This window comes from Martes martes (genome assembly GCF_963455335.1).
Source record: "Martes martes genome assembly, chromosome: 4".
Classification (NCBI taxonomy): Eukaryota; Metazoa; Chordata; class Mammalia; order Carnivora; family Mustelidae; genus Martes; species Martes martes.
This window is the reverse complement of record NC_137891.1, coordinates 141,876,445-141,893,262: the sequence shown is the minus strand read 5'-3', so window position 1 is coordinate 141,893,262 and position 16,818 is coordinate 141,876,445. Positions and strand designations below refer to the sequence as shown.

The 16,818-nt window shown below is 37.6% G+C and overlaps 1 protein-coding gene across 1 annotated transcript in view; it reads right to left on the bottom strand.

Annotated features, from left to right (window-relative positions):
• The window catches only part of TM2D1 (TM2 domain containing 1), a 43,070-nt gene extending 29,269 nt beyond the window's left edge, over nt 1–13,801 (bottom strand). The window contains exons 1-3 of the mRNA XM_080801095.1: nt 13,625–13,801; nt 11,595–11,668; nt 2,724–2,832 (exon numbers count right to left, since the gene is read on the bottom strand). Coding sequence (XP_080657221.1) covers nt 2,724–2,832; nt 11,595–11,668; nt 13,625–13,791 — 350 coding nt within the window. The 5' untranslated portion in view covers nt 13,792–13,801. The remainder of the gene's footprint in view (nt 1–2,723; nt 2,833–11,594; nt 11,669–13,624) is intronic.
• Nucleotides 13,802–16,818: the final 3,017 nt, after the last annotated feature.

Here is a 16,818-nt window from a genome sequence, read left to right as displayed (position 1 = left end):
AAGCTTGACTCTATCAGACAGAAAAATTCATAAAAGGTAAGTATTATAGGAACAAGCCTTTCAAAAAGCGTGGCTGGAAAAGGGAATGAAATTAGAAACACAATTATCTATATATTAGATAACCCTAAAGAATAACCTGAAAATGGGTGGCATAGCAGAGACTGTCTAATTGCTTACTGAACCACTGCTCTTTTTCTCACAGATGTACTGTGAAGTTACATACTCTAGCCCATCTTGCAGTTATGTGTAGCCATAACTGAGTTTTGCCCAATGTAATGAGGACAGAAGCGATGCATGCCATTTTAGATCTGGTCCATAAAACACACCTACCCGGGGTTCCTTTTCCTCTTTCCCATCTGCTGGCTGAATGGAAAGGACTCTGAGGACGAGAGGAAGCAAAGCCACAGGATGAAAGGAGCAAGGCTCCTGCAAGACTGCATGGAGCAACAATCACTCCCCTTACCTCACCCAGCCCTCCACGCCAACACCAACTGGACTACGATGTGAGGAGGAAATAACTTTTACTGTGTTAAGCCACTGACATTCTAAAGACATCTGTTACAGCAGTTAGTCTGCTCCAACTAAAACAGTTGGCCAGTATAAATAGGTGTGTGGCTTGGTGATCAATCAGACATGGTTACCAAACTTCAGTTGCTGGAGAATACATTATAGAATGACTGTATCTGCAATATTAAGATGGGAGTTTTCATCAAGTATCAATATTATATACAGTTTGAAAAAGAATATTCTAATAGGAGAAGGAAAATATGTGAACTGGGAAAGGAACATTCAATGAATAAGAATTTGTCAGTGACTATTCAGTAGCCGACCAGCAGCTGGCTCTTTGGTAGGCATGTACTGAATATTCTGATATAAGAAAATGATTTATGGGGTGATCTTAATTTTGTGACTTATCATTAAAATTACCCATTAATTTAGCTCCCCTTGTTCTGATTCAACGATCATTAAGCAAATTCTATTTTGGAACTGTACGTTTTACTATAGGAGGGGTATAAATTGGCCAGTATACTTGCAAGTATCAGGTTTCCCTGATAATTACGTTTCTTCTCATAACTGATATCAGTGTCTTGTGAGCATGATTAGTACAGCTCAGTCGCACTGAGCCTAATCTACGCAGAGACACCAAAAGAAAAACCAGAATTAACTTGGAAATTGAGTAACAGATCATTATGGTGTTACCATTACACATAATATAAACCTGTAAGTTCAACCTGAGTGGTTAGCTATTCTCAACAGATGATTGATTTTCTAAGTTGTTGTATTGTAACCTATGATGTCCTAGATCAGCACTTAATAAATTGGTTATCATTTGGAATTTTTATGGTAGAAATAGTAATCCAGGGATGCCTGAGTGGCTCGGTCAATTAAGCGTCTGCCTTCGGCTCAGGTCATGATCCCAGGGTCCTGAGATGGAGTCCCACATGGGGTTCCTGGCTCAGTGGGGAGCCTGCTTCTCCCTCTGCCTGCTGCTCTGCCTGCTTGTGCACCGTCACTCTCTCTCTCTGACAAATAAATAAATAAAATCTTTAAAGAAAAGGAAGTATGAATCAATAAATTCAAAACTTGGCTAAACCATATATAAGTACTTGGGAGGTAACTCCTTTTAGCAATTTTTACTTTACTAATAAGAAATCTTGGAACCCAAAAAGCTTAAATGATTGGGTTAGGATTACACAGCAAGATAAAATCTAAAGCTCCTCATTAACTCAGTGAAGGAGGGTCAAAAGAAAAATAAGTCTCCACTAGTAATTTCTAGGAATTCTAATAGAACTGGAAGAAATAGCCAAATAGGAAGGAAGGAAGGAAGGGCCTAACAGTGGTTATTTCTTAATACAACTGCAAACAGGTGCAATCAAATAAAATGTAACAATGTCAGTTAAAAGCTAAAAATATAGTGTCACCAATTAATAAGAATGCGTAAAACTAAATCATGTTTTTAATACAAGGCAGAATTATAAGAATAAGATGTTAGCTTTACTACAGCTAAAATAAAACGCAAACTTAAAAGTCCTTTAAACAAAGAACACTCTTAAAATAAAGCCACTGTCTTAATGTCCCAAAGAAATTTTTGAATTCTGTTTAACCATTCATCATCCATATCTATTACAAAGAATGAAACCAAATTTCAAAATGCCCTTAATATGCAAATGATTAATAATTAACATTCTTTTATTTTTTAAATATTTATTTATTTGAGAGAGAAAGAGGGATAGGGAGACAGAAAATCTCAAGCAGACTCCGCACTGAGCACAGAGATGGACCTCACCACCCTAAGATCATAACCTGAGCCAAAACCAAGAGTCAGAGGCTTAACCAATTGAGCCACCTAGCTACCCCAACATTCTTTTAATACTAGAAGTACATGATCCCTTTTTTGCACCTTAGAAATCCCCCAAATTTTAAAAACAGAACTTTTCATAACTCATTTAGTGGCATAAACTGACTGTATTAACATGGCATAAGGCTACTCACAGTCTTTATTTATCCCACAGAGTGAACTACAGTGCTTTACTTGGTGGTAAACTGCATTTATATTAACAATATGCACACTTAAAATAGAGGTTTTCTGAGAAAGGCAAAAAAGATAAATTATATTAGTGCAGGATTTTCCCTATAAATTAACTTTTTATCTCTTTACTCCATGCAGTCAAGATACAACATAGGCAAGTAACCTGAAAATTTAGCTTCAGTAATGGACTTACACATTTCGGCAAGATACAGTCTTCAGAAAACCAACTTCATTTCCAGTAAAATGTGTTTCATTGCCACCAAAATCCTTACAAGTTATGTTGGGTGCTGGAAAACAAGGAACTAGAGACGGAGGGGGAAAAAGCAAGAAACTACTGTTTTTTTCCACAGAAAAGGTATGTAATCATGTTTAAGACTAGCAGAAAGCACAAGAAAATACAAAATTATAACACACCACCTCCCAATACAACATCTGACATGAGACTTTAGATAAGAATATCTAAATAAAGGATAATACGATATAGTGGTCTCAACACAAAAATGTAAGAATTGTCACATTGGGTTTGATGCATGACCCTTCTAGTTCAGTCTTCCACCTCTAACTATGGTGACAAGGGAAGAACTGCACAGTATTACTGCCCTTTACTTCATCTCTAGGGTAAAGACAACTTCTCAAATTTTTGTTGCTAACTCATAGGGTAATTCATTAAATTTAACATGATCTGATTTTGTATTTTCAGTGTATATTAATTCTTGCAGAAGACAGTTACTACAAACTAAGATTCTTTTCATCTACCCTAAATATTTTCTTCTTAAAAAATTATTTGTTTGGGGCACCTGGGTGGCTCAGCGGGTTAAAGCCTCTGCCTTCGGCTCAGGTCATGATCCCAGGGTCCTGGGATCGAGCACCACATTGGGCTCTCTGCTCAGCGGGGAGCCTGCTTCCCCCTCTCTCTCTGCCTGCCTCTCTGCATACTTATGATCTCTGTCAAATAAATAAACAAAATCTTTAAAAAAAAATTATTTGTTTTTTGGGGTGCCTGGGTGGCTTAGTCATTAAGCCTCTGCTTTCGGCTCAGGTCATGATCCCAGGGTTCTGGGATCAAGCCCCGCATCAGGCTCCCTGCTCAGCAGAAAACCTACTTCTCCCCCTCCCCCTGCCTGTGTTCCCTCTCTCACTTTGTCTCTCTCTGTCAAATAAATAGATAAAATCTTCTTTAAAAAATTATTTGTTTGTTCATTTTATTTTTTTTTAAGTAATCTCTATGCCCAACATGGGGCTTGAATACACCACCCCAAGATTAAGAGTCACATGTTCTACTGACTGAGCCAACGAGTGCGCGCCCCCCCAGATTACTTATTCTAAATGTATTTATTTCTCTATTCCCTCTCAGAATTGATGTAGCATACCACTTTAGCATTTAGCATTTTCGATCTTTATTCCTACTCCAGATGACATAAGAAGAATACAGAGCTTACTGTGTGTTAGGCAGGAGCTATCCTGAAGCCTTTATAGCTTAGCTTCACTGTATAAAGAGCAAGAACTTTGGAATGAGAATGACCTATGTGCATTGAATCTTTCAGGACCTTGGATTCCTTGTAGATAAAAACAGCACTAAGATCTTCTACTTCCTAGTACCATTGTGGAGATTAAATATGATACAAAGTACCTAGTACAAGGCAAGCATACAGCAGTTATTCAGTAAATATTATTGCATTTTCCTCCTTCACCATTTCTGATTAAAAGGTACTAATGCTTTTAGGCTAGTTTCAGACTGCTTATCTCCACGGTTAGTATCAATAATTACAGGATTGGTTTTTTTCTTTTTTTGAGAAAATGAAAACACAACCTTGTATCATAGTCTTAAAAAACCACAGAAGCCCTAGAGTTTTATCATGAAAGGAAAATGGCATTCATTTTCTGTCTTCTTTGTAATTATCTTATGATTTTCAACAAATCATTGTCCTTTTATAGGCCAGGGTAGTACACAGAGAAAACGATGTTGGAAAAAAACGTAAAATTACTTTACACACTTTTGTTGGGTTAAAAAAGTTCAAACTACGTTACCTATAAACTTAATTTATTTAATATACTTACATGTCCAAAACCAGGTGCTTACACTAAAAGACACAGATTCAGTATAACTGAGAACCACTTAAACAAGCAAAAAAATAATAAAATGAAGGGCAGACAAAAAGTGAGGAAATAATATAGTTGACTCTTGAACAGCACTGGTTTGAACTGCATATGTATACTTACATGTGGATGTTCCTCAACGAATACAACATAGTACTGTAACTATATTTTCCTTATAATTTTCTTAATAACACTCTTTGCTCTAGCTTACTTTATGGAAGAATACAGTATATAATACATACAACACACAAAATGTATATTAATCGACTGTCTTCGATAAAGCTTCTGGCCAACAAGGCTATCAGCAGTTAAGTTTTAGGGAAATCACAAGTTACACACAGACTTTCTATTGCCCCAGGGTCATTAGGGTCAACTGTACTAGGAAACAAATAAGAGAAGACATTGTAATTGAGCCACAAATCTAGATCAGAACTTCCTATTAAGACAGAAAGCTTTACAGAGCTTTTGTGCTATAATTGAAAGACAGCATTCCAATTCACCTCTGAGCTACTTCAGGAACTTGGTTTGGTTCATGACCCAAGGGAAACACGAGAAAATCCTCAATAAGAATGTTTGCAGAACACAGAGGTTTTCCACAATCATTTCTTGACTCCAGAAGTAAGCAAGGATTTACAGTCTACCGAGATAGGGCAAAAGTTAACAGACAATTTATATGTAGCTGTTTGGACACCTGCCTTGATACTGGGGAAAAAATGTACTGATTTTTGTGAATAAATTATTATCACGACCATTAGGTGAAATCTCTTGAAAATCTGCCATCTTAGGTCATGTCTAGCACTATATAGTAGATAAGTCAAAATCGAGATTAGCCAATATCTGAAATGCTCATATTCCTTGTTACTGACTGAAAGATCAATATGCTCCATTCCAATGGCCAAGGACAATTTTGCCCCACAGGGGACATTTGGCAATATCTGGAGACATTTTTGGCTGTTACCACTGGGGAGTTGCTACTGCCACCTAGGGTAGAGGCCAGGGATGCTCCTAAATACCCTACCATGTATAAAACAGCCTCCTCACAACAAAGAATTACCTAGTCCAAACATCAATAATCCCAAAGTTGAGAAACCTCGCTCTAGACCAGTGGTCTTCAAAAAGTTTTGCTCGCACATTCCCTAATCTTTTACAACTCTGAACTCCTTTACACACTTAAGTTGATATCTAAAGTTTTTCATTGTGGATTTAAATGGTTGGAAAACTTTAATTTCCAGCATATTATAAATATTGCTATTAAATTTAAACATTATAGCACGCTTTACAATGGAATCTAAACACCACAGCAATTCAATAGCCACCATTATCCAACAGAGGATAGATATGAAAGAGCTCCTCTTGAAAACGGAGAAATTTGGGGTCACCTAGGTGGCTCAGTCAGTTAAGCACTAGACTCTTGATTTTGGTTCAGGTCATGATTTTAGGATCTTGAGATCAAGCTCTACATTGGGCTCTGTGCTCAGTGGGGAGTCAGCTTTACTCCCTCTACCTCTGCCCCCTCCTATCCCGTTAGTTCCCTCTCTCTCTAATAAATTTAAAAAAAAAAAAAAAAGTAAAATTCAGGGACGCCTGGGTGGCTCAGTCAGTTAAGCATCTGCCTTTGGTTCAGGTCATGATCCCAGGGTCATAGGATGGAGTCCCACTTCGGGTTCCTTACCCAGCAGGGCGCCTGCTTCTGCCTCTGCCTGCTTTTCTCCCTGCTTGTGCTCACTCTCTTGTTCTCTCTCTCTCTAACAAATAAATAAATAAATGTTTAAAAAAAAAAAAGTGGGGGGTGGGGGACGCCTGGGTGGCTCAGTTGGTTAAGCGTCTGCCAAAGTGTCTGCCTTCGTTAGGCTCAGGTCATGATCCCAGGGTCCTGAGATCACATCCAGCTCCTTGCTCAGTGGGGAGCCTGCTTCTCCCTCTGCCTGCTGTTCTCTCTGCTTGTGCTCTCTCTCTCTGACAAATAAATAAAATCTTTTAAAATTTTTTAAAAAATAAAAAAAGCAAAATTTGGAAAATTTACATCAATTTTAGGATAAGTAAACATAATATCTGAGGATCTGGAAATCAATTCCTTTAAAGAAACCTGTTATGGGCTGAATTATGTTCCCTCCAAAAGATATGTTTAAGTGCTAATCTTCAATACCTCAGAGTATAACCATATTTGGAAGTAAGGTCTTTGCAGGTTTAACCAAGTTAAAATGAGGTCATTAGGGTGGGCCCTATTCCAATAAGACTGTTGTCCTTATGAACAGGGGAAATCACATGCATATATAACAAGGAGAAGATGACTTGAAGACAGACAGAATGCGATGTGAGGACAGAGGCAGAGACCAGACTGATGCAGTTACAAGCCAGGGATACCAAGGATTGCGGCCCACCAGCAGCAGGTCAGAAGAGGGGAGGATATATTCTACCAGAGTCTGAGAGGGAGGATGGCCCTGCCAACACCTTGATTTCGGATTTCTAGCCTCCAGAACTGAGACCATCAATGTCTGTTGTGACACACTTATAATGGCCCTAGGGAGCTACTTCAATAATGCTACCTGTTTACCTCTTGAAAAGCTCTGTCTACCTCCAGGAGTATGTATACAAGAGTTTAGGCATCAGGCACATAAACCAAAGAGGTGTCTGGTTTAAAAAGTTAGTTTTTTGCCTTGATGAGGACCATTCCACCTCCACAAAGAAGTGACCAGTAGGAAATATAAACATGAGTTTTTCCTCAACATGGATCTTTAATTTTTTTAAATCCTCAAAGTAGTAAGTTCTGGATTGGCAAACTGTGCCATGAAACAGAACTTCATTGCAAAATTTTAGATAATCTTCCTCTAAAGGTACTACCTTGCACTTACTTGCTCAGTTTGAAGCTGTCTTTTTCTTGTCTTATAGCCTTGTGAGATCTTCCTGCAGATTATCTAAAATCAGATCTTAAAAAAGAGACAGATGCAATGCAAAATGCTCTAATTATGATTCTAGTTGGGGTTATTGTCCAATACATCTTGCTAATAAAAATGCATTGTTTTTTGAGATGAGTTTCTTGTACATTCAGAAAATCAAACATTGATAGGTGAGTTGTAAAAAGGCCTTACAAAAATATTAAATATTAAGAAATCATACCTTTCTATTTTCAATTAGACACTATTCTTTGAACCATAAATTTTGAAAATTACAGTTTTCAATGATATTTTATCATTTCTTAATAGGAAATTATTTATATTTGATATGAGACATATGGGAGTAAAATGCTCAATGCTCCAGGCTCAGAACCTCAGGAAAGCTACAAACAGTGGAAAGAGGTGCCAGAATGAAAAAGAAACCATATTGCTATAAGGATTCTAAAGTTTGAGAGAAGTATGAGCTAATTATTTCAAGGGATGAAAATTATGTACTTTAGTGAGGAAGGATAAGCTGCTGCTCCAAGTACACACAGAGATTACATGAGAAAATAATAAGAGAAACATCAATACTGATTTAATCAGACTTCTTTGAATTGACAGTGAACTCCAAAGAGTAGGACTTCAGAACTGGACAAATCTGAATTTAAATCTACACTCTGTCAACTTAACAAGTCTGTTCCTTTGGGCAAGTTACAAAACCTCTCTGAATCTTGTTTTTATCATCTGTGAAATGTGGATATTACTCTTGCAATGGTATGGGTATGTAGTAAAAGCATATGGTATGTAAAGCATAATATTTGGTTAGAGAAAGTATTCAACAAGTATTAGATTCTCTACTCTAGCAAATTTGAGAACCTCAATACTGAGAAAACTAAGAATGAACCTGACATGAGAAATGAATTATAACACTGGGAGTGGCTGTAACACTAAGGGAAGATTTTGTGTAATGAAATTAATCAATGAAAAGAAGCCCACAATTCTAGAGTTTGTTTCAATTTCTAGAGTTTGTTTGTACATCCTTTATAATTTGTTTTACATCCTTTGTAATTTCTTTTGACCCCGCTTTTTTTTTTAAAAAGCCCCAACATGGGGCGCCTGGGTGGCTCAGTGGGTTAAAGCCTCTGCCTTCGGCTCAGGTCATGATCCCAGGGTCCTGGGATCGAGCCCCACATCAGGCTCTCTGCTCAGCAGGGGGCCTGCTTCTCCCTCTCTCTCTGCCTGCTTGTGATCTCTGTCTGTCAAATAAATAAATAAAATATTTAAAAAAAAAAATAAAAATAAAAAATAAAAAGCCCCAACATGGGGCTTGAACTCATGATCCCGAGATTAAGAGCTGTGTTTTCTACTGACTGGGCCAGCCAGGTGTCTTACTGACCCTTATTTTTAAAAAATCCTATTCAGTAAACAAAACTAGTAATATGCTCCTTTTTTTCTAGAGTCTAAGAAAGGATGACTTGACAAAAGCCTTACAAGGAGGTAAGAATCGGGAAATCCTAAGCTAACACTCATTATTTCTTAATCAATACTCTTCCCATTATACCATAATTCCATGCTTACACTGATTTCAGGAACAAGCAAAAATAAATCAATATGATAATACTAAAAAGCCAGTTACCAATAAATGTTAACTAGTAGACAAAATTAAGCAACATGCTACAACCTGAAAACTACTCAATTCTCAGATTTCCTACAAAAAAAAAAGTTTTGCCCTGGGGGCACCTGGGTGGTTCAGTCATTAAGCATCTGCCTTTAGCTCAGGTGATGGTCTCAGGGTCCTGGGATCAAGCCCCGCATCAGGCTCCCTGCTTGGCGGGAAGCCTGCTTCTCCCTCTTCTACTCCCCTGCTTGTGTTCCTTCTCTTGCTGTCTCTCTAATAAATAAAACCTTAAAAATAAAAAAGTTTTGCTCTGGCCAATGTCTTTGATTTAGATGGCATCAGTTTAAACCAGTAAGTACATAGTATTTCTCGATTATAAAAAGTAGCATTATTTTTTAAACGGAAAAAAGCTATCAGAAATAATGACATTTCATAACAATCAAAGGACTCCTTAGGACAAGGAGTTAGTCGTTTGGGATCCTATTCCAGTTAACATCATGGCTCTGGACTATAGTCTTGATCTGTCAGATTTAAGGGTCAAAACCTGATCTTAGGATCCTGTACTGCAAAAAAATTCTATAAAAGTATTACTTAGTCATTTGATAAAATTAGAATATGGATGGTAAAGTACATATATTAATATTAAATTTACTAAAGTTTACAGCAACTACAATATCTCTGTTTTTAGGGAAAAAACACAAACATGGGGCAAAATGCATATAAATTGAGAGAGAGGATGTGTGAGCACACAATGATAAAGCCAGAATAATGTGTTTACAACTGGTGAATGTGGGCAAAAGATGTATGGGTGTTCTCTGTACTTTTTTTTTTTTTTAAGACTTTATTTACTTGTCAGAAAGAGAGAGACAGACAGAGATAGAGCAAAATTAGCAGGAGCAGCAGGCAGACAGAGAAGCAGGCTCCCTGCTAAGCAAGGAGCCCGATGCAGGGGTCAATCCCAGGACTCTGGGATCATGACCTGAGCCAAAGGTCGACGCTTAACCAACTGAGTCATCCAGGCATTCCCCTTTGTACTACTCTTACTCTTGCAACATTTTTGTAAGCTTGAAACTATCTCCAAGTAGGCGCGCCTGGGTGGCTCAGTCGGTTAAACATCTGACTCTTGATTTCAGCTCAGGTTATGATCTCAGGGTCGTGAGATGGAGTCTCACTGTCAAGATGCAGGCTAGGCATGGAGTCTGCCGGAGGTTCTCTTTCTCCCTCTGCACACATTTCTCCCTCACCCTGGGCTTGTGCATGTGTTCACACTCTCTCTTAAAGTAAATAAAAATATTTTAGAAAGAAAAAAGACATTATTTCCAAATTAAAAATCTAAAAATAACAGACTCTTTGCATAACTAACTTATGTTGTTAGAAGTTAGGGTAATGGTTATCCATTACGGCAGAATAGTGAGTATAAGAGAGCATGAAGGGGCTTTCAGTATGTTAATAAAGTTATTTCTTGATTTGGAAACATTCACAAATGTGTTCAGCTTGAGAAAAATCATTTGAGTTACACTTATGTGTACTTTCCTATAAACATACTTCGGGGCACCTGGGTGGCTTAGTGGGTTGAGCCTCTGCCTTCGGCTCAGGTCGTGATCTCAGAGTCCTGGGATCAGGCCCCGCATCGGGCTCCCTGCTCAGTGGGGAGCCTGCTTCCCCTTCTCTCTCTCTGCCTGCCTCTCTGTCTACCTGTGATCTCTGTCAAATAAATAATAAATAAAATCTTTAAAAAAAAAATAGGTGCTCTTTTCTCAAAATAATACCATGTAACTACCATCATTATGTACCATGCCAAATAAGAAGGCTAAATAGTTCCAACATACATCTGTCTGCCTCCCTTCCAACACATACCCTTATAGAAGAAAAGACCCCTCAGAACAATTCATTAGTTTTTATCTGGCTTTCTACATAATTTAGAATAACAGAAGCACCCCAAAATCATTAGACTGAGAGTGGTATCTATTATCAAAACATCTCTATAATAGTAAAAAAAAAAAAAAGAAGAAGAAGAAGAAGAAGAAGAAAGAAAAAGAAAATACTGATGCATATTTAAAATCCTAACTGTACTGTTTTCATACTTAGCATGTACCTAAGTTTATTTTACAACTGTATAATATGGGTGATATAACTTTGCATCGGACCTGACGGCGCTAACAGTCCCATTTTAAATTCTTTTTGAGTAATTAAAAATCTAAGTTAAGAAGCATCTCTGCATAAGCTACATAAACTGATTTCAAAGGTTTAAAAAAATGAAAATATAAAACTCCCCAATTCACAAAACTAAGAATAACACTCTTCTTAAATATTAACAACCCTTAGCAAGTTGTCCAATTTAAGTCGTTCTAGAAACTGAGTAATGTTTTAACTCAAGAAAAAGCACACATTTATTATTTTTAGTGATCATACACTGATTTATGAAGTAATGTTTCAAAAATTGTTTTTAAAAACATGTTTCTGGAAATCTTACCATGAGCTGTGTAGTTTGTACAGTTAACTGGTTCTTGTGTAGCATCATTTATTTTTGGATCTTTACAAATATATCTGAGAAAAGTTAAGGAAATATGAACCACATTCCAACACAAAACATTATCATCTTGTCTTTAATATCTTGTATTACATATTCATGTTTACATTCACATGTTAAAAAAAAAGCTGTTAGTTGGTTCAAAGCAACAAGCACAACCACAAATATACTTTCAGCATCACTAAATACTACTTGAACAGTAATTTATTACAGGAAAAGTGTATTAACTTAATACATATTAAAAGCTCTAGCCAAGGATGCCATCCTTAAAGAACATCAGTCAGGGTTTAAGCATAGAGCATAAAGGAAAATTGGAAATTAAAATCTTAACCAAATAATTTTAAGAAAGCTTCAGGTTAAAAAAAAAATCAATTTCCAAGCATTTGATTGAACTAATTTATGGTGCCCCATAGTATCGTCACATACCTAACTTCATATAGTCCAAATAAATAACCCTGTGAAGTAAATACTATTATTCCCATATTACAGAAGCACAAACTAAGGCTCAAAGTTTGAGAGACCTATCCAAAGTCATGTAACAAGTGATAGGGAGTAAAATCAGGTTTCCTGATTCCAAGCCTAGAGTGCCTTCCATTAGACTGCAGAGAAGATAGCCCTTTTAGGTGAATCTTCAGTCTCCCCAACAGGATCTTAAGTTTTGAAAACAGGTATAATAACTGTCCTCTAATTTCAAAACACTTGCAGTTGGCTTTTCTTTCCTAAATATTTTATTGACACTAAAATGGGATAAATAAGGTATTCACCTTATTTATCTGATACCTGTTTAAGGTTTTTTAAACACTACTGGAAACCTCATCTTCATGCCAGGAGTAGCAGACATTCTCCAGTCTTCATCACCAAATGCTCAGCCACATCTCTCTGGGGTTCAAACTGTACAATTCTTCATACAATCCAATTATTTCTTAGAATCGCTCTGACATTTTTGCCAAAAAAGCCTCAACTTACTAGGTCAGTGATTCTCAAATTCCAAGCATAATGGTATTCAGCAAACTGGAGCTATTGTGTAAGCCATCTAATAATGGCTGCCTCTCCCCAACTCACATAAAAATACTACAGAATAGAATTTTCTTAATTTTAAAATTTTGTCTCCTAGTCTTTCTCCTATCTCTGGCTTCTGTTACTAATTTTTCTGCTCTGCAATTTGTATAAAATGATCTAATTTTGTGCAAAAGTAACTATTTTAATTTGACTGTAACTCCCATTTCATAATGGCTCCTCCCTTCAGCAGAGCTATTACTATGAACTGTTCCACTTAACCCCTTCAGCCTCACTTTCCTTATCTGTAAATAAATAACATAGATAGTCCTTATTATGTGCCAGGCATTGTTCTATATGATTCACTTGCACTAATTTCTCACAAGAAACCTTTAAGTTGGTAACATTGTTCTCTTCATTCTTACTCAAGAGAAAACAGAGTTCAGATAATTGGCCCACAGTTACAACACGGAGAAGGAGTTTGCCCCCTGACAGTCTGGCATCCTACGGAGTTTGAGGATGATGTAAGGTAATTTGCACAGAGTTAATAACTGGGCAATATACAAGGGATATATCGTTATTAACTACTTATTTGTCTCCGCCTCCAAGTCAACAAACTTCTACGGTGGAGCCTATCAATCTTCCTATTACTAGGGCCTAGAACAGGGCCTGGCATACTTTAGGATCTGGGTGTTTGTTGAATAAGCCCACCAGTAATTAATTAATTAATAATAAAAATGGGTGAATTAGAAGAGGAAGCACTAACCATCAGTAAAATTCCAAGGAAAATCACACAGGGTGACCGCTGTCCTTCCCACCCTTACATCTCTTTTCACACCCAGAGTCCGTCCGTCATTAAAAGCCACAAGTCACCGATCCCTTAAGCCAACCCTGGCCCGCGATGAGGGCCGCGACCCACTTGCGACCCCTAATCTACCTCGCCCCCAAGGCAGGGGGGGGCTCCTCACAGAGGATATTGTCCCAATTTGAGGTCCTCGCACTTAAGCGTCTCCTCGCCACCGGCGGCGGCGATCGCAGCAGCTCCCCAAGGCCCCGTGGTGACTGACACGAACCACAGGACACCCAGGACCTGGGCTGCCACGGCCTCCGGAGTAGCCGGCCCAGATGGCCAGGTGGCCGCCATGCTGGGAACCGGCGCATCCCCCACAACTTCCGGTTCCGCCTTTGCGTAGGCGGGGACGGGAGAAGGGCGGAGGGCCCGAACCTCTTAAAGGGACCGTGCCGCGTCTGGAGGCGGGTTTCTTCCCCTACGGGGCTTCGGCTTTACCTGCGAGTGTTGTGATTTGTCTTCCCCAAGAAGGCTCGCTTTGAGGATTATTGGCCCTGCACCCACTGCTTCCTCCCGAGTGTACCCTGCTGTGACTTTTCCTCCTACAAATGTGCCAGCAGCACCCGGCGATTTGTTAAGCGCTTTACAAACATTATCTCGGATAGTCCTGTTAGGATTTGAGTTTACAGATAAGGAGCCCGGCTCAACGTCGCTAAAAAACAGACCGACCTTAGTTACTGAATTGGTATCAAATTGATAATTTGCCCGATTTCAGAATCTGTGCTCTTACTATTAGGATAGAATGACCTGTCTGTTCGCTTAGAGAAGAACTTATGGAAGGCTCTTACACAGAACTTAAGAAGTCTATCACAAAAATAGGCATTATTACACTTTTAATTTTAATACTGGACATGTATGTGAGCGAGAGGGCCTATAAGAAGAGGAGATTAAAGAATTTACTACTACACAAGTGAAAAGTTGGATTTTTTTTTTTCCCTCCATCTGTCCTTTTTGAATTTCGGTATATTCTAAAAATTCTGTAGTGGGGATATCTTTAATGCTGGGCAGCACATTTACTTTCTTTGGTGAAAGTTTAAGCCATTTTCTCTAACGTAAAAAACATTCGGACTTGGTGTCGCCTCATTCACAGTAGCACTAATTTTGAAAAATTGCGTTATGCAGTGTTTCTCAAATTTTAGGGACCATCAGAGTTATCTGGAAGCTTTTTTCAGACACCAAGAGTGGGACCCACCCTCAGTTTCTGATTATGAAAATTTAGGGTGGGGCAGGAAAATTTACATATGTCAGGAGCTTCCAAATGATGCTGAGATTGCTAGTCCAGACCCCACACTTTGAGAAGCACAGGACAAGGTATTATGTGAAGTATCATTTTGGAATGGGAAGACATGAAATTTTTTGCAATAATATTTTGGTATTGTAACTACAGTTAAAATTTTTCTTAAACCAATTTTTTGGCATTACTGTGCTATTTTTATTTTTATTTTTTTGAAGATTTTATTTTAAGTAATCTCTATAACCAAGGTGGGGTTTGAACCTACAGCCAGGAGATGAAGAGTCACAGGCGCCCCTACTATGGTACTTGCAAATTAAAATATTTATTTTTAAAAATATATTTGTGCTTAATTAAAGATTTAAATGATAGGAAATTTGAAATTTACCAGTTCAATTTTTAAACTTCCTGTTTTAAGCTGACTTCTCTCTTTTCTTTCCTCCCTTTATCCTTCCCTTTTTTCTTTTCTCTCTCTTTCCTCCATAGAAATATTTATCAAGCATTTACTGTGTACCCAACATCAGGTGAGACCCTACAGACTCAAAAAATGAAGAGATGAGAACCCAGTAATTAAACATTTTATGTTTACTAGAAAACATAAAAGAAAAGATAAACGGTTAAAGTACTGTTTGATAATTGTTAAAATAGAAACTTGTACTAGTTACTGTAGTAGGATGAGGGTTTTGATTAAGATATTCCCCCCAAAACAGTACTTGGTACACAATGTTTTTGATTTTGTTTTTGTTTTAAGATTTTATTTATTTATTTGATAGACAGAGATTACAAGTAGTCAGAGAGGCAGGCAGGGAGAGAGGAGGAAGCAGGCTCCCTGCTAAGCAGAGAGTCGGATGTGGGGCTCCATCCAGGACTCTGGGATCATGACCCAAGCCCAAGGCAGAGGCTTTAACCCACTGAGCCAGCCAGGTGCCTGGAATGTTTTGTAACTAGTGTAAGAGCAATTAAAAATCCAGGCCATTGGGACACCTGGGTGGCTCAGATGGTTGAATGTCTGCTCAGGTCATGATCTCCAGCTCAGCAGGGAATCTGTTTCTCCCTCTCCCTCTGCCTCTTGTGCTCTCTCTCTCTCTCTCAAATGAACAAATAAAATCTTTTAAAAAATAAAATAAAATAATAAATTAAAAATCCAAGCCTAACTGGAGGAACAGAGTTGTATCTTCATAGGATACATGACCATCTAAAAACATACAGCTTAAAAAACTATTAACTTTAAATTAAAATAATACCGATGATATATATAATATACAACTCAAGCACCATCTCTCAGCCTCCTCCTGAGATGAAATTTAGCAAAGGGGTTGGAGTCAAGGATTGGCTAAAATCCTGGGATAAGTTTCAGAATATCTGCTACTATATTATCTGGTTATAAAACAGTGGCTTTGCATTTTGACTACCATTTTGATACACTTTCAAAATGTTGTAGTTTGATTTTCAAAATACAATCTAAAGATAATCAGAATGTGAAAGGAAGACTTTCTAGACTGAGTTTATTGAAATTACAATTAATTAGCTATTTTCCTGATGACTGCAGGAATATTGCTGATCTTTGTATCATTTTTCGTCTAGATTTGAACAATTAACTGTCTGAAAATGCTTATGCTTTGCTGATTAATCCCATTACAAAATCTATTTTTATGATTCTAAGGATTACCTTCATTTTCTCCTAGGATGTGTAAACTGAAAAGAACTAGAGTCTCCCACAAAAGTAAAAAAAAAATAGAGAATTTTTAACTCCTGAACTGATGGTACACTTAAAAATTCGCTTTCTCAGGTCACTGCCCACATTCTCCACCAAAAATACAAATAAATACTATGCCCCCCCTTCACTTTTCCTTCTTACTACTGCCCCTTAATCTATTTTCTTATGGCTCAGTAAAATATATTATTTCTTTGCACACATAGTCTCTGAACACATGATTACTACATAGTCTTGTTTTAGTAAATTCTTAAATCTCAATCCTAAGTTATGTTTTTAGTGCCCAATTTCTTTGTCACATAAAAATTACATGGAATTCTACAGGAAGCAAAGGACATGAATAGCACAGTCTGATATGGAAATTGCTATATAGAAA